The sequence below is a fragment of the Mobula hypostoma genome, chromosome 2 (assembly GCF_963921235.1).
Source record: "Mobula hypostoma chromosome 2, sMobHyp1.1, whole genome shotgun sequence".
Taxonomy (NCBI): domain Eukaryota; kingdom Metazoa; phylum Chordata; class Chondrichthyes; order Myliobatiformes; family Myliobatidae; genus Mobula; species Mobula hypostoma.
This window is the reverse complement of record NC_086098.1, coordinates 198,925,919-198,949,263: the sequence shown is the minus strand read 5'-3', so window position 1 is coordinate 198,949,263 and position 23,345 is coordinate 198,925,919. Positions and strand designations below refer to the sequence as shown.

At 39.5% G+C, this 23,345-nt stretch overlaps 1 protein-coding gene across 2 annotated transcripts in view; it reads left to right on the top strand.

Annotated features, from left to right (window-relative positions):
- The first annotated feature begins 5,477 nt into the window (after positions 1-5,477).
- Positions 5,478-23,345, top strand: part of LOC134336555 (sterile alpha motif domain-containing protein 10-like) — a 119,727-nt gene continuing 101,859 nt past the window's right edge. The window contains exons 1-2 of one of the 2 annotated variants that reach the window (XM_063030831.1): positions 5,478-5,610; positions 20,398-20,576. In XM_063030831.1, coding sequence (XP_062886901.1) covers positions 5,598-5,610; positions 20,398-20,576 — 192 coding nt within the window. In that variant the 5' untranslated portion in view covers positions 5,478-5,597. The remainder of the gene's footprint in view (positions 5,611-20,397; positions 20,577-23,345) is intronic. The other variant, XM_063030840.1, reaches the window with a different exon arrangement.

Sequence of the window (23,345 nt, the reverse complement as noted above, 5' to 3'; positions counted from 1 at the left end):
CTTGACATCGGTGGTTGGGAAGTTGTTGGAGTCGATTGTCAAGGATGTGGTTACAGAGTACCTGGAGACATATGACAAGATAGGCAGAACTCAGTATGGATTCCTTAAAGGAAAATCCTGCCTGACGAATCTATTACAATTTTTTGAGGAAACTTCAAGTAGGCTAGACAAGGGAGATGCAGTGGATGTTGTATATTTGGATTTTCAAAAGGCCTTTGACAAGGTGCCTCACATGAGGCTACTTAACAAGATAAGAGCCCATGGAATTACGGGGAAGTTACATACGTGGATAGAGCGTTGGCTGATTGGCAGGAAACAGAGAGTGGGAATAAAGGCGTCCTATTCTGGTTGGCTGCCGGTTACCAGTGGTGTTCCACAGGGGTCCGTGTTGGGGCCACTTCTTTTTACATTGTACATCAACGATTTGGATTATGGAATAGATGGCTTTGTGGCTAAGTTTTCTGATGATACGAAGATAGGTGGAGGGGCTGGTAGTGCTGAGGAAACAGAGAGTCTGCAGGGAGACTTGGATAGATTGGAAGAATGGGCAAAGAAGTGGCAGATGAAATGCAAAGTTGGAAAGTGTATGGTTATGCACTTTGGCAGAAGAAATAAATGGGCAGACTATTATTTAAATGGGGAAAAAATTCAAAGTTCTGAGATGCAACGGGACTTGGGAGTCCTCATACAGGATACCCTTAAAGTTAACCTCCAGGTTGAGTCAGTAGTGAAGAAGGCGAATGCAATGTTGGCATTCATTTCCAGAGGAATAGAGTATAGAAGCAGGGATGTGATGTTGAGGCTTCATAAGGCACTGGTGAGACCTCACTTGGAGTACTTTGGGCAGTTTTGGTCTCCTTATTTAAGAAAGGATGTGCTGACGTTGGAGAGGGTACAGAGAAGGTTCACTAGAATGATTCCAGGAATGAGAGGGTTAACATATGAGGAACATTTGTCCGCTCTTGGACTGTATTCCTTGGAGTTTAGAAGAATGAGGGGAGACCTCATAGAAACATATTGAATGTTGAAAGGCATGGAAAGACTGGATGTGGCAAAGTTGTTTCCCATGATGGGGGAGTCTAGTACGAGAGGGCATGACTTACGGATTGAAGGGCGCCCATTCAGAACAGAAATGCGAAGAAATTTTTTTAGTCAGAGGGTGGTGAATCTATGGAATTTGTTGCCACGGGCAGCAGCAGAGGCCAAGTCATTGGGTGTATTTAAGGCAGAGATTGATAGGTATCTGAGTAGCCAGGGCATCAAAGGTTATGGTGAGAAGGCGGGGGAGTGGGACTAAATGGGAGGATGGATCAGCTCATGATAAAATGGCGGAGCAGACTCGATGGGCCGAATAGCCGACTTTTGCTCCTTTGTCTTATGGTCTTATGGTCTTATCTCCCTAGAGTGAAGGGTTTAGAAAGGATGGAGTTCATTAGGTGTGTTCAGGTATGTTTCTTGACACAATAAGTAGATAAGCCTACAAGAGGAGAGGCTGTACTTGATCTGGTATTGGGATATGAACCTGGTCAGGTCTCAGATCTCTCAGTGGGAGAGCATTTTTGAGATAGTGATCACAATTCTATCTCCTTTACCATAGCATCGGAGAGGGATAGGAACAGACAAGTTAGGGAAACGTTTAATTGGAGTAAGGGGAAATATAAGGTTATCAGGCAGGAACTTGGAAGCATAAATTGGAAACATATGATCTCAGGGAAACCTATGGAAGAAATGTGGCAAGTGTTCAGGGGATATTTGCGTGGGGTTCTGCATAGGTACATTCCAATGAGACATGGAAAGGATGGCAGGGTACCGGAACCATGGTGTACAAAGGCTGTTGTAAATCTAGTGAAGATTTACAAGAAAAGAAGAGCTAATGAAAGGTTCAAAAAACTGGGTAATGTTAGAGATCTAGAAGATTATAAGGCTAGCAGGAAGGAGCTTAAGAATGAAATTAGGAGAGCCAGAAGGGGCCATGAGAGGCCTTGGCAGACAGGATTAAGGAAAACCCCAAGGCATTCTACAAGTATGTGAAGAGCAAGAGGATAAGAAATGAGAGAATGGGACCAATCAAGTGTGACAATGGAAAAGTGTGTATAGAACCAGAGGAAATAGCAGAGGTACTTAATGAATACTTTGCTCCCGTATTCACTATGGAAAAGGATCTTGGCAATTGTAGGGTTGACTTGCAATGGACTGAAAAGCTTGAGCATGTAGATATTAAGGAAGAGGATGTGCTGGAGCTTTTGGAAAGCATCAAATTGAATAAGTCACCGAGACCAGAAGGGATGTACCCCAGGCTACTGCGGGGAGCGAGGGAAGAGTTTGCTGAGCCTTTGGCAATGATCTTTGCATCGTCAATGAGGATGGGAGAGATACTGGAGGATTAGAGGGTTGCAGATGTTGTTCCTTTATTCAAAAAAGGGAGTAGGGATAGCCCAGGAAATTATAGACCAGTGAGTCTTACATCAGTGGTTGCTAAGTTGATGGAGAAGATCCTGAGAGGCAAGATTTATGAAGATATGGAGAGGCATATATGATTAGGAATAGTCAGCATGGCTTTGTCAAAGGCAGGTTGTGCCTTACGAGCCTGATTGAATTTTTTGAGGATGTGACTAAACACATTGATGACAGTAGAGCTGTAGATGTAGTGTATATGGATTTTAGCAAGGCATTTGATGAGGTACCCCATGCAAGGCTTATTGAGAAAGTAAGGAGACATGGGATCCAAGGGAACATTGCTTTGTGGATGCAGAACTGGCTTGCCACGGAATGCAAAGAGTGGTTTTAGATGGGTCATATTCTGTGTGGAGGCTGGTGACCAGTGATGTGCCTCAGGGATCTGTTCTGGGACCCCTACTCTTCGTGATTTTTATAAATGGCCTGGATGAGGAAATGGAGGGATGGATTAGTAAATTTGCTGATGATACAAAGGTTGGGGGTGTTGTGGATAGTGTGGAGGGCTGTCAGAGGTTACAGCAGGACATTGATAGGGTGCAGAACTGGGCTGAGAAGTGGCAGATGGAGTTCAACCCAGCTATGTGTGAGGTGGTTCATTTTGGTAGGTCAAGTATGATGGCAGAATATAGTATTAATTGTAAGTCTCTTGGTGGTGTGGAGGATCAGAAGGACCTTGGGGTCTGAGTCCATAGGACACTCAAAGCTGCTGCACAGGTTGACTCTGTGGTTAAGAAAGCATACGGTGCACTGGCCTTCATCAATTGTGGGATTGAGCTTAAGAGCCGAGAGGTAATGTTGCAGCTATATAGGACCCTGATCAGACCCCACTTGGAGTAATGTGCTCAATTCTGGTCGCCTCACTACAAGAAGGATGTGGAAACCATAGAAAGGATGTAGACGAGATTTACAAGGATGTTGCCTGGTTTGGGGAGCATGCCTTATGAAAGTAGGTTGAGTGAACTCGGCCTTTTCTACTTGGATCGACAGAGGATGAGAGGTGACCTGATGGAGGTGTACAAGATAATGAGAGGCATTGATTGTGTGGATAGTCAGAGGCTTTTTCCCAGGGCTGAAATGGCTAGCATGCGAGGGCATAGTTTTAAGGTGCTTGGAAGTAGGTACAGAGGAGATGTCAGGCGTAAGTTTCTTACACAGAGCGTGGTGAGTGTGTGGAATGGGCCGCTGGCGGCGGTGTTGGAGACGGAAAGGATAGGGTCTTTTAAGAGACTCCTGGATGGGTACATGGAGCTTAGAAAAAGAGAGGGCTATGGGTAAGACTAAGTAGTTCTAAGGTAAGGACATGTTCGGCACAGCTTTGTGGGCCGAAGGGCCTGTATTTCGCTGTAGGTTTTCTATGTTTTTATGAATTGGAAGATCAGATTCTAAAGAAAAGTGATAAGATAGCGGGATAAAAGCCGGGAAAGGTGATGAATTTACCTGAAGACCTAAATATTTTAAGCAAAGCATGTTGGCATGTAGGTAATTGAAAATTGGAATCATTTGAAGCAATCATTGGGGTTATGTTACTGCTGGTGGAAGAGCTAATAAAATGAACAGAAAATCAGAGAAGTTTACAAGTAGGAGAGCAGACCATGTTGTTGTTGGGAAGGCGGATGTAAATCAGGAGGCATTTGCAGATAAATGAAATTAAAATTAGGACAATGGAAGGAGTTGCCAATTGCATTTCGAAAGAGAAGTATGATAATAATGATTTTGAAAATGCACAGGAACCATTGTACAGTCTGTCTTTTTTTGCTGTTGTTTGTCAGTCTTTATTGTGTGTAATTTAAATAATAATAGGCTTCCGTTAGTCTTTTGAGACTATGGATTTGTGCCTTGGAAGGTTTCCAGGGCGCAGGGCTTGGCAAGGTGGTATGGAAGACTGGCAGTTGCCCATGCTGCAAGTCTCCCCTTCACACCACCGAAGTTGTCCAAGGGAAGGGCACTAGGGCTGATACAGCTTGGCACCGGTGTCGTCGCAGAGCAATGTGCGGTTAAGTGCCTTGCTCAAGACATCTCAGCTGCCTCAGCTGAGGCTCGAACTAGCAACCGTTCAGATCACTAGACCGACACCTTAACCACTTGGCCACACGCCAACACATTTAAATAAGTAACTTAAATAATATGCTCTAAACTCACAAGATCAGCTTTCAAATTCAAACCAGTTATCAAGCAAGCTCTGGGGTCTGATGAGAAAGAGAAACATTTGAGAGGGGAAAAAAAACCTATCTTGAATAATTCACAAAGTTAGCCAAGTCCAATTTTTGAGCTTATTATACTCGTTCTAACCTGTCTGTATAATATTTATATTCTCAGCTACTTTAAAGTTAATTATGTGTAAATCACCACAAGGCTCCTGTTGGGGTTACTTTGTGTTGAGCTCAGTCTGCATGTTTCTTTCAATAGTCAATTTGAGGATCCTACAAACTGAAACATAAAGGGAATGGCACAAAGAGTTTTTGACTCAAATGAAACCTTCTTGGTAAAAATGTAGGAAGAATCAGTTAAATAAAATGAATGTTTTGAAGATAATGAGTAATAGTTAATGCAACCTGACTGAATATAATAAGAATGTGTGTGCTTATCCTTTTAGTCGCGGTCGGTTGGAACTATGGTGTATTTTTGATGATTATGAAAAATAACTTTCCGCGTTTCCTATGGTGTTTTGAAAGTTGGTCCAATACCGCTAACAGGCATCAATAATTTGCAGAAAGCCCGGCTGTCTTTGTTCTCTGTCACCTCGCCTTCTGGTGCTGCACAGGTAGAGAAATACCAGAACCCATTCTTCCAGCGATACAAGTTGTGACCTGCATTTTAAGGACTGTCAGCATCGATCAGGTCACCTTTGTTGCTAATTTACTGTCTCTTCAGAAGATTCTTGCTCACAAAAGAATCCTTCTCAGCGCATCCAATGTGACGTTGAGAATCGGGCGTTTTTTTTCGTCTGTATGTGGATCGTCCCAAATTCAGCAGTTTGAGAGGAGGCTCCGGGCATATTTCCGGTGGCCTGGAGGCGAAGGGAGAGAGTGCATGAGCTGAAAACATCCTGTTACTGTCCGGCAGCATCCAGTGATTCTGCAGCCGACACATCGAGCGCCCGATCAGGATGGCAACCTTATAGACTGGCATCATTCAGCGCAATGGCTGTGGACGGTAAGTCGGGCACAAAGAGAGAACGCGGATCTTTATGAAGGCTGAGTCTTGTTTATATTTTCCCTTCCAGAGACATTGGAACATTAATCTGAACATGAGATGACCTACTGGGAAAATACATTATGCCCTTTACTGTCTCATTTATTTTGTCGATTCGATATTGATTTTTATTTTCGTACGCAGATCATGTACTTGCAATATCTAGAGACTAAAGTGTATGGACGCTTCCAGCTGTTGCCGATCTTGATTCATCAGGTCCCCGAACATAGTTTTTACGTTAGCAAATGTTGTTAAAAGATACTGTAGCGAAGTGATTATCCGGATAGAGTGATATACTTACACGACGCTGTTTTGCCTTTTCTCCAGAATACTGCAGCTCGAAAGCTATAATCTTAGGTCTCTTGCTTGTCACGTTTGTGCGTAGGTAAGAGTCTACCGTGATTTATTTCAGCAAAGCACACTTTAAAAAAATGCAGAAGTTTAGAACCAATAGGTAGACAATTGTTATTTCACCCTCTTCAGTTTGAAAACCGACCTCGCCTTGTTTGGTAATAGATTAAGATTGGTCATATTTATCAATTTCTATTGCTTTATTTGATAATTTAGGGATGACTCTAACAGTTTTTTTTTATTTAACGACAGTTATGATTGGGAATATGTAAGGTTATCATGGATTATTTGTCCTAGTTATAAAATATTTCTTTTCTTCCACCTCCCCCACCTTCAATGAGAGTTAGTTTTAAAGCTCTTCAATGCAAATTTAACGGATTTAACTAACTAATAGCTGAACCCAAAGAAATTTATTTGTTTGGCTCCTGGTTTTCCTCGGTCCATCAAGTGAGCTGTGGAGAGCCTAATCAATTCCATCAGAACGCTTCGCTGCAATGAGATAAAGGGTGAAGTTGCACACGCCTTTGGCCGAAGTTGCTGTTTTTTTTTCAATTCCATGAAGGCAAAACTGACGTGTCAAGGATTTTCACAAATAGACATTAAGACCCTACAAATTGTTTTGGGCAGCACTGAACAGATTGAAAACTAAAAAGGATGTTCAGTTAATGGGGTGAACTTTTATTTTTTATCACCTGAGTAATCTAGAATTCGTAAGACTCAATATGAACTCAATTATATTGGGTATTTAAAGGAATCGATTTTAAAATAACTTACATTATATCTCACTATTTTCTTCAAATTACATTTCAATTTTACTTTTAAGAGAAGTTTGTTGTTCTAGTTCTTGTGAGCATCAATACCAAGGACAAATGGAAGAGTCTGTTGAAATGTCATGTATTATTTTCTTGCGTAAGCTCATTTTAGGATAATAGAAGAATACTTGTTCATTCGTGGAAACTTCATAACTTATCTCTAGACAAATAAACTGATTAATTCACACAGCAGTATCGGTCTGCAATAGATCAATTCATTTGTTTTCACTCTACCCTAAGACTCTATAAGATTTGGATGAGAGAAAGGATCAATAATGAATCCTGTATGAACTACAAATACTGTTAGTAAGGCATGTCCACTGTGTTATTAATGAGAAAAATATAACGTAATTCAGTTTTTAGGTGATTGTTCATGGAATAAAGCAGAACTGAGATGAAATCTCCATAATCAATCAGATTTGAAGACAAAAATTTAGTGAATAATCTGCTCAGTTAACTGAAAATGTAGAATTGTTTGTTAATTTTTTGAATTAAAAATAATGGTTTAAAAATGATAAAATATACAATAATTGAATCCAAAATATGGCTTTCCGAGGTAAAGTTATTTAATTATCTGCATCTGTTGCCATATTGAGGACTTTTATTAAGTTACTTGTCTTCTCAGCATTCACAAATAAAGGCAGTAAATGAGGCTAATGTAATTGGGAGGAATTGCCAGAGAAACATAATTGAACTGGGTGAATAAATGAACTGAAGTGAAGACATGATTATAATGGAAAGATGCTTGTTGGATTCCTATTGTTAATTACTGAGTATAAGCTGTTGCCAGAAAGCAAATCTTAAACAAATGTCTATGAAATGAAATCCATTCAAAGGGAATTGAAGTCTGGCAATCACTGATGCACAGCAGGAATACAAATTTATTCATTTCAGGATCAATAGACAATTTAAATGGTGCCCTTTCCAAATGCTTGGATATCCTTTCCCCAAGCTGATGGTTTAGAGTGCAGCAGGCTGGCAGTGGAATGGGTTTTCTGGTGGGGGCATACAGGCAGAGATTTTTGCAGTTTAACACTCATAAACCATATGCAGCGATGATTTATTAAGGATCATCTCTTGCTTGCATTGATTTAAAATGTTAAATTAACTAAGGCAATAGTGCAAAAAAAATTATAAATTATGTGTAAATAGTTAAATGAAACCTTACATTTCAAATATAACTAGAACGATAAATTTTTCTGAAGTACTGTATTTCAATATTTGGAAAGATTAGCAAAATTGTAACTATCAGAATTATTACTTAAATGGTGTTTGTTACAATTAATTAAATTGTCTCTATGACAGATTTTCAAAGATTAGTTGTGCTTTTTTTAATTTTGAGGGTGTTTTCATGCCAATTATTATAGTTTTCTCTAGGCATTCAAAATTTATGTTCAGTTTTGCCTGAATAATATTATTCTGGAAATGGGAACATAATGATGGTATGTGGGGGCTGCTTAATCACTTGCTTGGAGCATTACGTTTCAAGAATATTTCTTAATGGTAATATTATCGGATTGCAGGTAGTTAAGATGAAATCACAAAGACAAACTGCTGCTTTGTAAATGTAACAGAATCAATAAAAGCAAATAGAAATCAGATTCTGACTAACTTTCTGGTAGCTGTTACGGCAGTGCGGGAAGCTAATGAATATTCACATCTTTGCCCTTGAGAATGTAATATGAATATTAAAGTTATACTTGACATAACAGTTATTACATTTAAATTATGGAGCAATCAGATGTGTTTGTAACCTAGAAACATGTACTACACAGCACACTTTCCTTGGGAAAATGTGAGGGAATTAAATAGATGTTAACTAATGAAAGTGTGTCAAGAAAAAATGAAAAATAATTCCATGGAAAATGGGTTATATAAATTGACCAGAATTAATGGCACAGGATAAGAGTAGAATTTCTTGAGCTTGATTGAACATACCAACTGTAAAATGAAAATACACTTAATATGGGCAGTTCTTCAGTAAGTTGGATCATGGGAGTGACTGGCTTTAAAAAAAACACATCAAATTGATGGGAAGTTGTTTTAAAACTAAAAGGTGTCACAAATTATCTTAAATGTTTCTAATCATGCGGTCCGTACTGTCCCTGTCAAGAGCATTTAACCAGCATCTACTAATTACTGATTGTGATTTGTAGGTAGTTTGCCATTTACTTTGTCTAACTGAATGTCCAGCAATGTATAATGCATATAAATAATTACAGAATTTGAAACAATTAAATATTAGTGTTTGAACAAGCAGAAAACACCTTCTTTCTAATTTTTTAACAATAGTCAATGGTACAAATGCCTCTAGCTGCTTCATAAAACATCTTGACGTCTGACTTGACGAAGCAATCCATGAATTATCCAGCTTCCTTTTTCCAGGTATTCTCACATTGCTTCTGGAGTCAGGATTGACTTTGAACAAATACATCATATTTGGACTTCGTGTGAAGAGTCCATCAAACACGTTTTAAATGAGTAAATATCAGAGGTAGAGTTTACTAACAGAAGTCTGAATATATGTCTGACACATATTTAGAAAGATACACTTTCTCAATGGAAAACTTTTATAATTCCAGCTTTTTTGTTTTATAATTAGTTGTGTTTAGTAAAGTGCCATACATAAACAATTCTAGTATCATTCAAGTGGGATGGCTTGAGAACATTGTAAGCACAATTACACACTTTCCAATGTAATAATGGGCTTTTTCAAGGATCAGATAGTAGTAAAGAAGAAACTAGCAATAATGAATAAAAATAAATAAGTAATTGGCTCATTTGTTTAAGAAGAGCTAACTGCAAGGATTTAGCAACTGCGATTTTGCCTGATTATGACTTTATGCAACTAAGTACTTATAAATTGATGATGAATAAATGAACATTTTCCTTATGCCTCATTGAATTTTTGTCAAGCCACTTGTATGCTTCTGTGTCCTGAATGATAAATGGTATAATTTTTCACATACCATTTTAGCTTTTTAGCTTTAATATCGTATGTAAAAATTGTTGAACAAAAAATACACAGTAAAAAAGTGAAACTATAATGTTCACAAAATATTCTAGTTGGTAATTTGTTACCATAAAATCATAAGGGGACTGTCAAGTAGGGGACCGTGCACAATTCTGATTTGATGGAGACAGACGTGAGAGTACGGAGGAACATCTGGAGAAACTTCTGAAATGCCCACTTCGCTGCCGCTGCTACCGTGTGGTAACCGGAATCTCCGGAGCAGAAGGACCTGAATCCTCGGCTTTGCTTGTTTCGGTGGCCGGGGTGAGGTCGAAGGCGCTCGGCAGAGGATGGCACTCGCGAGGCTGTATCGGAGGGGCTGGTTGGAGTCTCGAAGTTTTCGGACGGACGGACTCAGTGTCAGCTGTGGTCGGCTGCTTCCAAGGCATTGGCAGTTGTCGGTGCCTTGGAGGTTTATGACAGGGAGTTTCTCCCTTTTGCCGCCTGCTATAGGGGGCTCGGGAGTCGATCGGGACTTGAGACTTTTTTTTTAACCGTGCCCATGGTCTGTTCTTTATCCAATTATGGTAGTGTTTTGCACTGCCGTAACTATATGTTATAATTATGTGGTTCTGTCAGTGTTAGTCTTTGATTTGTCCTGTTTTCTGTGATATCACTCTGGAGGAACATTGTATCATTTCTTAATGCATGTATGTATTTCTAAATGACAATAAAAGAGGACTGAGTGTTCTCATATTCTAAAAATAAGGCACGGGAGCAGAATTGGGCTATTCAGCTCTGCTCTGCTATTCCATCATGGCTGATTCATTATATTTCTCAACCCCATTCTCCTGCCTTCTCCCCCTAACATTTGCCACCCTTGCGAATGAAGAAACTATCAGCTTCCACATTAAATATACCTAATAACTTGGCCTCCATACCTGTTTGTTCCAATGAATTCCACACATTCACCAGATGCGGGCTAACAAAATTCCTCCTCATCTCTGTTCTAAAGGGACGTCCTATTTTGAGGCTGTGCCCTCTGGTCCTAGACTCCCCCACTATTAGAATCATCCTCCCCACATCCACTCTGTCTAGTCTTACAATATTTAATAGGTTTCTTTGTGATCACCCCCCCACCCATTCTTCTAAACCTGAATGAATGCTTGCCTAAAGCCATCAAATGCACCTTATACATTAAACTGTTCACTCTTGGGATCATTCTTGTGAACCTGCTGTAGTCCCTCTCCAAAGCCAACACATCCTTTCTTAGATAAGGGGCTTAAAACTGGTCACAATACTCCAAGTATGGACTGTCAGAGTCAGAATCAGGTTTTAATATCATTGGCATATGTTGTGAAATTTGTTAACTTAGTGACAGCAGTACAATGTAATACATGATAATATAGAGAAAAAAAGTAAATCAATTACAGTATATATAATAGTTAAATTTAAAATAGTGCAAAAAACAGAAATAATGAAAAACGTGAGGTAGTGTTCGTGGAACACACATCAAAGTTACTGGTGAACGCAGCAGGCCAAGCAGCATCTGTAGGAAGAGGTGCAGTCGACGTTTCAGGCCGAGACCCTTCGTCAGGACTAACTGAAGGAAGAGTGAGTAAGGGATTTGAAAGTTGGAGGGGGAGGGGGAGATCCAAAATGATAGGAGAAGACAGGAGGGGGAGGGATAGAGCCAAGAGCTGGACAGGTGATAGGCAAAAGGGGATACGAGAGGATCATGGGACAGGAAGTCCGGGAAGAAAGACAAGGGGCAGGGGTCCCAGAGGACGGGCAAGAGTCCCTCTGAATATACCTCTTGCCCATCCTCTGGGTCCCCCCCCCGTCTTTCTTCCCAGACTTCCTGTCCCATGATCCTCTCGTATCCCCTTTTGCCTATCACCTGTCCAGCTCTTGGCTCCATCCCTCCCCCTCCTGTCTTCTCCTATCATTTTGGATCTCCCCCTCTCCCTCCAACTTTCAAATCCCTTACTCACTCTTCCTTCAGTTAGTCCTGACGAAGGGTCTCGGCCTGAAACGTCGACTGCACCTCTTCCTACAGATGCTGCTTGGCCTGCTGCGTTCACCAGCAACTTTGATGTGTGTTGCTTGAATTTCCAGCATCTGCAGAATTCCTGTTGTTTTAGTGTTCATGGGTTCAGTGTTCATTCAGCAATCGATGGTAGAGGGGAAGAAGCTGTTCTTGAATCGCTGAATTTGTGCCTTCAGGCTTCTATACCTCCTTCCCAGTGGTAACAATAAGAAGAGGGCATGCCCTAGGTGATGGGAGTCCTTAATAATGGACACCACCTTTCTGAAACACTGCTCCTTGAAGATGTTTTGGATACTACGGAGGGTCGTACCCAAGATGGAGCTAACTGATTTTCTTTTGCTTCGTTTGATCCTGCGCAGTAGTCCCTCACCCCATGCCAAGCAGTGACGCAGCTGGTCAGAATACTCTCCACAGTACCTCTGTAGATGTTTCCAAGTGTTTTAGGTGACAAACCAAATATCCTCAAACTAGAAATGAAATGTAGCTGGTGTGCTGGGACCAGGTTAGATCCTCAGAGATCTTGATTCTCAGGAAATTGAAATTGCTCACTCTCTCGATTTCCGATCCCTCTATGAGGATTGGTTGATGTTCCCTCGTCCTACCCTTTCTGAAGTCCACAATCAGCTCTTTGGTATTACTAACATTGAGTGCAAGTTTGTTACTGTGAGGCCACTCAACTAGCTGCATATCTTACTCCTGTATGCCCTCTCATTTCCATCTGAGATTCTGCCAACAATGGTTGTATCATTAGCAAATTTATGGAATGCATTTGAGGTATACCTAACCACACAGTCATGGGTATAGAGAGAGTAGAGCAGTGGGCCAAGCACACACCTCTGAGGTGCACCAGTGATGATCGTCAGCAAGGAGGAGATATTATCACCAATCCGCAAAGAATGTGAGCTTCTGGTTAGGAAGTCGAGGATTGAATTGAAGAGGGAGGTTCTGTAGCTTATCGATCAGGACTGAGGGGAACGATGTTGTTAAGTGCTGGGCTACCATTAACAAACAGCATCCTGACATAGGCGTTAGTATTGTCCAGGTGATCTAAGGGTGCGTGAAGTGCCATTGAGATTGTGTCTGCTGTAGATATTGTGGTGGTAGGCAAACTGCAATGGGTCCAGGTTCTTGCTGAGGCAGGAGTTCATTCTAGTCATTACCAACCTCTCAAAGCATTTCATCAACATGGATGTGAGTGCTTCAGCATTACATGCTTGTTTTTATGTTCTAGTCCCCTCAGAATGAATGTTAACATTGCATTTACCTTCCTTACCACCAACTCAACCTGCAAGTTAACCTTTGTGCAATCTTGCACAAGGAACCCCAAGTCCCTCGGCACCTTTGATTTTTTTTTTATTACTGATTTTTTTATTGCAACACCAACAAATTACATTCAGTACAACCAGTTGCCAATTACATTTTGACTGTTTATCCCAACCACCCCCCAACATTCATCACCATCCCCCCTCCAACACTCTCTCCCCCCATCCCTCTTCCTTCCACCAACCAACTGAGTAGTAGTGTATACACAGACAAAGCTTTCCTATTTTATACAATAGTAAGATTTTCTAATTTATCTGTGTTGCTCATCTTCCCCTGGATCTGTTGTAAGTTGGTGGTGGAGCCCTGAGTTACCCCCTTCCCACCTACCCCATCACCCCTCCCATTCAACCCTCTACTTTGTAACATCCATGGGTGTCACTTAGCAAAGTCAGACACTGAACAATAACCCCCCGCCCCCAGCACCAACAAATTAGAAAGGCAAAGCAGTTCTCATAGACAATCATATCAAAGAGACAAGAAAAAAAAACCTGGACAAACCCATTAACCTATATAATTAAAGCCATTTCAGTCTCAAATATAATACACCACATTATCAAGACCCCAACAACTCTCTTGTGAGAAACTGTTGCTTTAATAGACTGTTGCTTAGCGATGGCGCCAGTGACGTCTTATCTGGTGCCCAGGAACGTAAACAAGTCTACTAGAGACATAACCTGAAATGAACATGTACAAATAAAGTTATTCAGAATCAGAACAAACTGCTGTTTTTCAGCTTCATTCTTGATGAAGTATGACATTTGGGTATATTGAATATCACCTTAGAAAGTAAAAGATAAAATGTATAAATCTAGGCGGACTTATATCACCTTACCATGTTATCCTTGTACTAACAAGTTAACTGAGCCATTACCTTAAATACTCAGAGACAATTTGGCCCCTTAATTAACTAAATACAAAAGTACAGCAAATGACTTTCCAATAAAAGAATAACCAGAAAACTTTACACCTTGGACGTTAACTTGCCCGTGCCTGTTAGATTGTGCATACAGGCTGGTCCGAGCTCTCAATGCCGTTCCATCTCCTCCTGAGGGGCATGTGGACTTTGCCCAGGGTCTTCTTCCATATCTCCCAGCACCAATGAATTCAGAGCTTCTTTTGCTTCCTCTGCCGAGTTAAACGACATCTTCATGCCCTTGATATTCACTCTCAAAATCACCAGGTATATGAGGAACGAGTTGATCCCCTTCTCTCGAAGCTTAGCGCGGATCTCCTTGTATCCCTGCCGTTCCTGCATTGTGCCGGGGCTGTAGTCGGCGAAGAACTGCAGCTGGGTGCCATCAGGGAGAGTAGGTTTGGCTTTCCTTGCGCCCTCCAGGATAGCCTGCCAGTCGGTGTACCGTAGAAGCCAAAAAATCATGGTCGTGGTCTTGAGGTGTTGGTGGAAAAGATTCTATGTGCTCTATCAATCTCCAGTGGAGTGCTGAGGGAATTCTTGAGCACTGGAATCCAATTAGGTAGCATCTCCTGGAGGTAACCTCTTGGATCGTCCCCCTCAGCGCCTGTCGATAAGTTGACCAGCCGCACATTGTTTCTCCTGGATCTGTCCTTCAAGTTGTTCAGCTTCTTCCATATCGTAGTCACCTCCGTGAGACAGGAGTTAGTAACTTCCTTATTCTTGTGTAAGCAAACCTGAATGTTGTCTATTTTGTTGAAGACCGTGCTAAATTTTTTAGCATGAATGTCCACTTGCTCCTTTAACAACTCTCTTTTGCTCTCTTTTGTCTATCCTGCCTGTTATTTCCTCAAATAATTCCAGCAGATATCTTTGGCAAGATTTCTCCTTTAGAAAACCAAGCTGACTTTGGCTTATTTTATCATGTACCTCTAAGTACCCTGAAACCTTATCCTTAATAATGGACTGCGACATTTTCACAACCACTGAAATCAGGCAAACTGGCCTATAATTTCCTTTCTGTTGGCTCTCTCTGTTCTTGAGGAGTGGAATGTCATTCGCAATTTTCCAGTCTTCCAGAACCATTCTTGAATTTAGTGATTCTTGAAAGATTACTGCTAATGCTTCCACAATCTCTTCATCTACCCTTTCAGAACCCTGGGATGTAGACTATCTGGAGCAGGTGACATACTGTATCTACCTTCAGATCGTTCAGCTTCTCAAGCACTTTCTCCTTAGTAATAACAACTATACTCATTTATTCCCCACCACCTTCGAATTTCTGGCTTATTTCTGGTGCCTTCCACAGTGAAGACTGACACAGAATACTTAATGAGCTTGCCCACTATTTCTTTGTCTCCCATTGTTACTTCTCTCACAAAATTTTCCACTGGTCCAATATCCACTCTTACCACTCATTTACGCTTTATACTGTATATCTGTAAAAACATTTGGTATCCTCTTTTATCTGATTGGCTAACCTGCATTCATTTTCTCTCCTTATTGCTTTTAGACATCTGTTGGTTTTTAAAAGCTTCTCAATCCTGTAACTTCCTACTAATTATTGATATATGGCCTCTCTTTTGCTTTTATGCCATCTTTGACTTCCCTTGTTAGCCATGGTAGCCTCATCCTTCCTTTAGAATATTACTTCTTCTTTGGGATGTATCTATCCTGCACATTCTGAATTGCTTCCAGAAACTCCAGCTATTGCTGTTTTGCTGTCATCCCTGACAGTGTCTCCTTCTAATCAATTTTGGCCAACTCTTCTTTCATGACTCTACAATTCATCTTACTCCACTGTAATACCAATACATCAGATTTTAGCTTTTCCCTCTCAAACTACAGGATGAATTCTATCATATTATGAGAACTGTCTTCCAAAGATTCCTTTACCTTAAGCTCCCTAATCAAATTTAGTTCATTACACAACACCCAACCCAGAATTGCCTTTTCCCTATTGGGCTCAACCACAAGCTGCCCTAGAAAACTATCTATTAGGCAATCTATAAATTCCTTCTCTTTGGATCCCACACAAATTGGGTTTTCAGAATCTACCTGTATATTGAAGTTCCCAAATGACTATCATCACGTGCCTTATACATGCCTTTTCTATCTCCCATTGTAATTTGTGCTCTGCATCCTGGCTACTATTTAGAGTATATAACACCCCTCTGGGTCTTTTTGTCCTTGCAGTTTCTTAACTCTACCCAAAGGATTCTACATCTTCCGATCCTATGTCATGTCATTCTAAGGATTTACTTTAATTTTTAACCAACAGAGTCACCCCATCCCCTATGCCTACCTACTGTCCTAACAATACAATGTGTATCTTTAGTTAGAATATTAAGTGAACATGTACAACATATATATTTGCATTTTTAAATTTCTCAAATAATTGGCTATTTTAATTGACAATGAACTATAAAGTTAAATAATTTTGTGACTTTTACTATCAGTTAAAATTGTTTTATTCTGCATCTCCATGTTCAATATTTTCAGTTTCTTAGAATTACAAATTACTCAAAATGCGTATAAAAGTGGTGTGTTTTCAACTTCAGTTGCAATTTCACACTACAGATAGCAATAGCAAGGAGATATTGGTATAGGAATGTGATGCTTAAGTCTTCTGAGGCAGTAAATGAGGACTTAAGATTAGACAGGCAGAAGAGCACAGTTATTTCAAGCCAGTCTTTTGTTTTCTACCATATTAATACAGGCAAGAAAAGAAAAACATGCATGGGTTGGGCTTGAAGTAGACAAGCCTAGCATCTTTATGAGAGTTCTGTAATATTGACACAAGACTCTGCAGATATTGGAAATTCGGAGTAAAGCACACAAAATGCTAGACCAGCTCAGCAGGTCAGGCAGCATCTATGAAGAAGAATAAAGAGTCGATGTTTTGGGCTGAGACCCTTCATTAAGATTCCTCTCCATAGATGCTGCCTGACCTGCTGAGTTCTCCCAGCATTTTGTGTATTATTCTGTAATATTATCTTGTTTTGAGGTAGCTATCACTAGCTTTGGCTGTAGTTAATAAATAATAAATGTGGCTTGACAAGATAATTTTTAAATTAAATTGTTGCTTAACCAAGAGTGATTGTAACAAAATAAACATAAGGCAAAGAATGAATGAGTCTTGGTATGAGTTCAAGCATGAACTAAAGCTAAAAGCTAAAAGCTAAAAAACTAAAAGCTAAAGCTAAACTCTGTTGGTAGCTTATCATGATTTATATAATAGTTAATTGAAACCATCTTGTTACTAATTTCCAAAATTACTATTTTATCTGCTATCTCCATTGCATATTAATTTAGTATGTTGAATATTACGATCCTATTTTGAGATTGCGGATTGGAAAGTTACTCAGAGGCAATCCCCCTCAAAGAATGAGTGGCAGATTGAATGTAGAGGAGTGATACTGCTGTGTGAAAAAGGAAAACTGATCCATGTAGTTCAAAATACTTGAGAATATAATGTTGATTCAGTTTTTCCATTCAGAAATGAAATTCAACTACCTATATATTAAATGTTTGTTTGCTGTGACTTCAAACTGACTAATTTCCACTGGAAAGTGCCATTAGAATTAAAGCAGGTCTTTATTGCATATAAAATAAACTATTTATTTCAGACAGCAATCTTAACAAAAATGTTTTGAACATAAAAACCATTGTGAATTGTCATGCATATGATCCATAATGGTACAGACGTATTGATTTTATAATTTTCTATTAGCCCCTGTTCATCTGATTGATAACAATGCATTGCAACTAATGGATTCCTACTATTATGCAAAGAATCTGCACAGCCCTAAACCTAACCCAACATTTACAAGTTTAATACTTTCTCTAGCTCATTTTTAATGTTGTTATTATACACTTGGGAGCAATTTTTTCACTCATTTCTAATAATGAAGCTAATGCAAAACAGAAACAAATGACAAGGTTATAGGACCTCTATCTACAATCTAATTTCAAATGGTTTCTTTTTAAAAATAAATCCTGAAACTGTCGTGACAGTGGATATAGATTTTTTTCTCTCCGAATATGGGATTCTATCAGTTTACAATAACTAGACCTCAATCATTAATTGATGCGTAAGCCATTAGCTAAATATTTGATGCAATTTTGTCTGAGTTTTTAAATGACAGAAGCATAAAACATTAGTTAGATCACTTTGGCATATTGTCTGCAAAAGAGAAGAGTAACCAGAATGCAGAATGGAAAAATAGAGGGGGTGGGAGTAATAACTAAAAGTTAGAGAAATCAGTATTCATCTTATCAGGCTGGAGGCTACCCTTCTCTCCTTCTCACCTGCTCATCACCTCCTTCTGATTCCCCTCCTCCTTCCCTTTTTTCCATAGCCCATTGTCCTCATCTATTAAATTCCATCTTCTTTAGCCCTTTACATCACATATTCCCCCCACCCACCCATCTACCTCCTCACCTGGTCTCACCTATCACCCGCCAATATGCACTCCTTCCCCTCTTCCCTCCTTTTTATTTTGGCTTTTTCCCCCTTTGTTTTCAGTCCTGAAGAAGGGTCTCAGCCCAAAACATTGATTGTTTATCCTTCTCCATAAATGCTGCCTGACCTGCTGAGTTCCTCTAGCATTTTGTACATTGCTGCTCCAGATTTCCATATGTTTCCTTGTGTTTATGATTTGCACCGCAGTAACATCGCAGTTATTGTGGCACTATTACAGCTTGGGGCGTTCTGGAGTTCAGAGTACAATTCCGGTGTCCTCAGTAAGAGGTTTGCATGTTCTTCCCTTGAGTGTGTGGGTTTCCTCCGGGTGCTCCAGTTTCCTCCCACATTCCAAAGATGTAAAAGTTAGTAGGTAAATTGGTCACTATAAATCATCCTGTGATTAGGCTCGGGTTAATTAGGTGGGTTGCTGGGCAACGCAGCTCTATGGGCCGGAAGGGCCTGTTCCTCAGTGTAGCTCTCAAAAAGTAAATCAGTAAATAAAATCTCTAGTGTTTATGATATGTGAAAGTAGATGGACTTTATTTAATTGCTTCAGGGTCAGCACAGACAACATGGGCCAAAAGGCATCTTCCTGTGTGATACTGTTCTTCATTCTAAGTAATGTAATTTAAATAACAACGCACGTAAAATGCTGGAGGAACTTGGTAGCCAGGCAGTATCTATGGAAAAAAGTAAGCAGTCAATGTTTTGGGCCAAGACCCTTCATCAGGACTCCAGTCAACTGTTCACTCTTTTCCATAGATGCTGCCTAAACTGCCCAGTCCTGTTGAAGGGCTTCGGCCCGAAACGTCAACTGTACTTTTCTTTCCATTGATGCTGCCTGGCTTGCTGAGTTCCTCCAGCATTTTGTGTGTGTTGCTTGGATTTCCAGCATTTGCAGGTTTTCTCGTCAATGTAATTTAAATTCTGGGCATTATTACTTTCTGGAAGTATTTTGAAAGTGTAATTTTGGTGCAGAAATTCAATTTTCCATACTCCAACAACCTTACTTGACTTTTCCTTCAATTTCTGCTGTTGTGATTTGAAAAACTATATCTGCATATGTATTTATAATAACAAAATTGCATTGGAGTTTATTCTTTCCTGTATCATTTCTGTATGCCTCTTCCTCTGTAGTACATTAATCAAGTAACCTACTTTTAAAATATGAAACAAGATAATAGACAATATACAATAGGTGCAGGAGTAGGCCATTCAGCCCTTCAAGCCAGCACTGCCATTCACTGTGATCCTGGTTGATCATCCACAATCAGTATCCTGTTCCTGCCTTCTCCCCATATCCTTTGACTCCGCTATCTTTAAGAGCTCTATCTAACTCTTTCTTGAAAGCATCTGGAGAATTGGCCTCCACTGCCCTCTGAGGCAGAGCATTCTACAGATCCACAACTCTCTGTGTGAAAAAGTTTTTCCTCAACTCCGTTCTAAATGGCCTACCCCTTATTCGGACTCAACCGGTCCGAAACATTGACTGTCTGTTTCCACGGATGCTGCCCGACCTGCTGAGTTCCTCCAGTGTGTTGTGCGTGTTGCTTTGACTCCAGCATCTGCAGAATATTTTGTATTTGACAGTACTGTAAAGTCAAATTGAATTTTGTTGTCTGTTGACATTCACACATGTTAACTTAGAGGTCATTAGTTATTGTTCTTGGAATGTAGCAGAGGAACTCCAGGACAAAGTTGTGTCTCCATTGGCCTCATGGGCAAGATGCTGCAAAGGTGTTGCTTAATTTCAACAGTAGAGTTTAAACTGTTAAATTAATTAGTTGTTGGTTGTGAAGCAATTGCTCTTTCTGTGTGTGGATGAAGGTGAAGCTCTTCATCATTAATTCATCCATTCACCTTCCCTTCAATTTCCAGCAGCATCCCATTTCAGCTTTTGTCGAAATGCCCTGGATCAAAGTGTGTCAAATGATGATTTAAACTGTGGCCTGCAAGATGAAACCGATAACCCTGCCTGGAATGATGGGGGAGGTCAACAGACATCTGGAGGCAGCAACATAAAACTCTTACAGCAGCCAGGAACTGAACATTTTCAGGTACTTGGAATGATATTTATCATTTATACTGTTTCTTCTTTGACACAGATGCAATAAAGATTTCCTTACTCAATTTTGTTTGAAATCTACAAAAACAAGTAATATTGATAAAATACTGGAGACTGCTTTAAAATATTACTGCCTTTTTTCATCTCTTTCCCATACCCTTCAGTCTTTCTCCATCCTTTACTTTATCGAGTTCTTTCATAGCCTCCTTCTGTGTCTTATTCAATCTTTTATTTACACATTTGTGATGTGTGGTCATTTTAACCCTCTCTTTTTTTTAAGGATGTTCTCTATTCCTTCTTTGCTGTCCTGGTCTATATTGCTTTTTCTCTTTATTTCCTAACTTTTTAATAAATTGCTGCATTTGTCATTTCTTTTGGTTTGTCCCCCTTTTGTTTCTTATAATTCAGTTAATCTGACTACTTATCCTGCAGAGTTTTGAACTAATCTGAAATATAGCAGCCTTCAAAGGCTGTTGTAGTCACTTCTTTTTCCTTAAATTTTTGATCTTAATTCTGAACAAATGCCACATTGATTCAAATGCAGTCTACGTTCCTTTGCCAGATTCTGAAGATAAAAGGTATTTGTGCATTTTTTCAGATGTTTTTCTTTAAGCTGGGCTATACTTTGGTTTGATTGGCTTCACAGAACGAGAGACTGTCAACGACAAATCTCTGCACTTGGAACACTTTTGTGGTTGTCATAAAACAGCCAAAGTTCATTCAGATTTGAAGGACTGCAATATTGAAGTCCACTTTAAATTCTAATGGACAGTAACTAAGACTTAGAAGTATAAAACACATTTCCAACCCACAAAAACTCTACCAGCAGTATAGATGGTTTAATTCTTAAAGTCCAGTAATTCACCAGAATTGCATGATATCTTGTATTTCTTTGTCTCGATGACTAAATTGGTCATTGATAATCTCACTGTTCCATTTGTGAGTACTGTTACTTCACTTTCTAGTGTTCTGGAGGCTAATTTTAAATCAATCTTTTTCCCTATTATCCCAACGTCTTCACCAGTAAGTCATTCACTTTTGTAGATTTCTTTTTCCGCAACTGAAAGTAAATGGGCTTTTGAGATATAAGAATTAGTCTATTTCAGTGAGTCTCCATGTACTCTTCTATCTTGAACCCTTGTTCCTGTTTGCCAGATGCACAGAATTACATTATACTGAATTTACATGATTGCAGGATTTCTTTGAGAACATTGAACTTGTCAAAAGCCTGCATTCATTCTTCGATTTTAATCAACAGTATTCATGTTGCAGCAATAGTGAAAATGCCATGTCCTTTGGCTCTGAGAAAATTACAATGTGATTTTTGTTCTCAGGACAATTGGAAAGATGTAATATTAAATGGGAATTTATAAGATATCATGATTTGTGAACTGGTAAGTTTTGTGCTTTTTTGATGCATTGGCTTTGTTTAAAAATTAAAACTTATTTCTTAAAATTTAAATTGTTTAATTGACAATACAGTTTTTAGATGTTTTGTGTGTTACTGACTGGCAAGAGTATTCAGTAATGGTCAAGACTTTCATTGGTTTGTTCACTGGCTGAGCCAGGGGAGGAACTCCACATCCTCTCCACATAATGGTATTATGTCACGCAAAGGCTTGCTACCACACACAAGAATCTATTTAGGCTTTTGTGCAATACTTACCAGCAAATTAATAGCACTAAACTCACAAAAGTAATTACACTAAGTCTTTGTTATTCATGAAGGATAGGGGCATAGACTTGCCACAGGTCAAAAGAAATACTGTTAAGGCCATTGGCAACAACACTAAGGTTACACTGACCTGCTGTCCATGCATATTTTATTCTATTTATGTCATAGCCAGTCAAAATCTACCCTCATTCCTGGCCCTCAGTGTTTTCAACTCTAATCCTACCTTCAGCCAAACATCTTAAACCCATCTCTGGGCAAAAATAATTTTCTGGAGAATGCCCAAGAGCAGGAGTTTCCAAGCTGAGGTCCATGGACCCCTTGCTTAATGGCATTGGTCCATGACACTAAAAAGGTTGGGAACCCCTGCCCTAGAGGAACACGTTATATTTACTAGTATGCCCACTAATTTATGGACAACCTCACAAGTATGCAGACAGCCAGTACTTGGTGTATATGCTGCTGACAAGTTCTGGCCCAGTGGATTATCTGAAAAGCAGCTCCTCCAGCAATGTAGTATTTCTTCAATAGTGCAGTATGTTAGGTACTGACGTGTGTACAGGAATGCTACCATGACATTTAACAATAATCTCAATGTGAAACTTAACTACCTATTCCAAACTGTTCAGTAGTATCCTTGAGAAAGTACAGGAAAATATAAGGCAGCTGGAAATGATGAAAAAAATATCTGGCTAAGCTAGCACAACCATATCCTGGCAAGAAATTTGCTATTTGGTATGATAACACCACCAAAGTCTGACTGAAGAATCTGTGAAATTTTTCATGTAAATTTGTAATAAAATTGGCTTAAGGATTCTGATATAAATTAAGGTGGTTAAATCTGAATATTTAATCTAAACAAACTAAGTAACTATACTGCTGTGCCCTAAATATATTGAAACATCTGAAAAAATGCATTATTCCAACTTCCCCAATTCCTGGCTGTCACTCTATCATTAGTCACCAGAAGCTACTAATCAGCGATATCACAAAATGAATCCAGGTAGATTTTAATTATTCTTTTAGCCAAGATGTCAAAGTCCAATGCAGAAGTAATAATTGAAGCAATTTAGCATATTATGCTTCTGG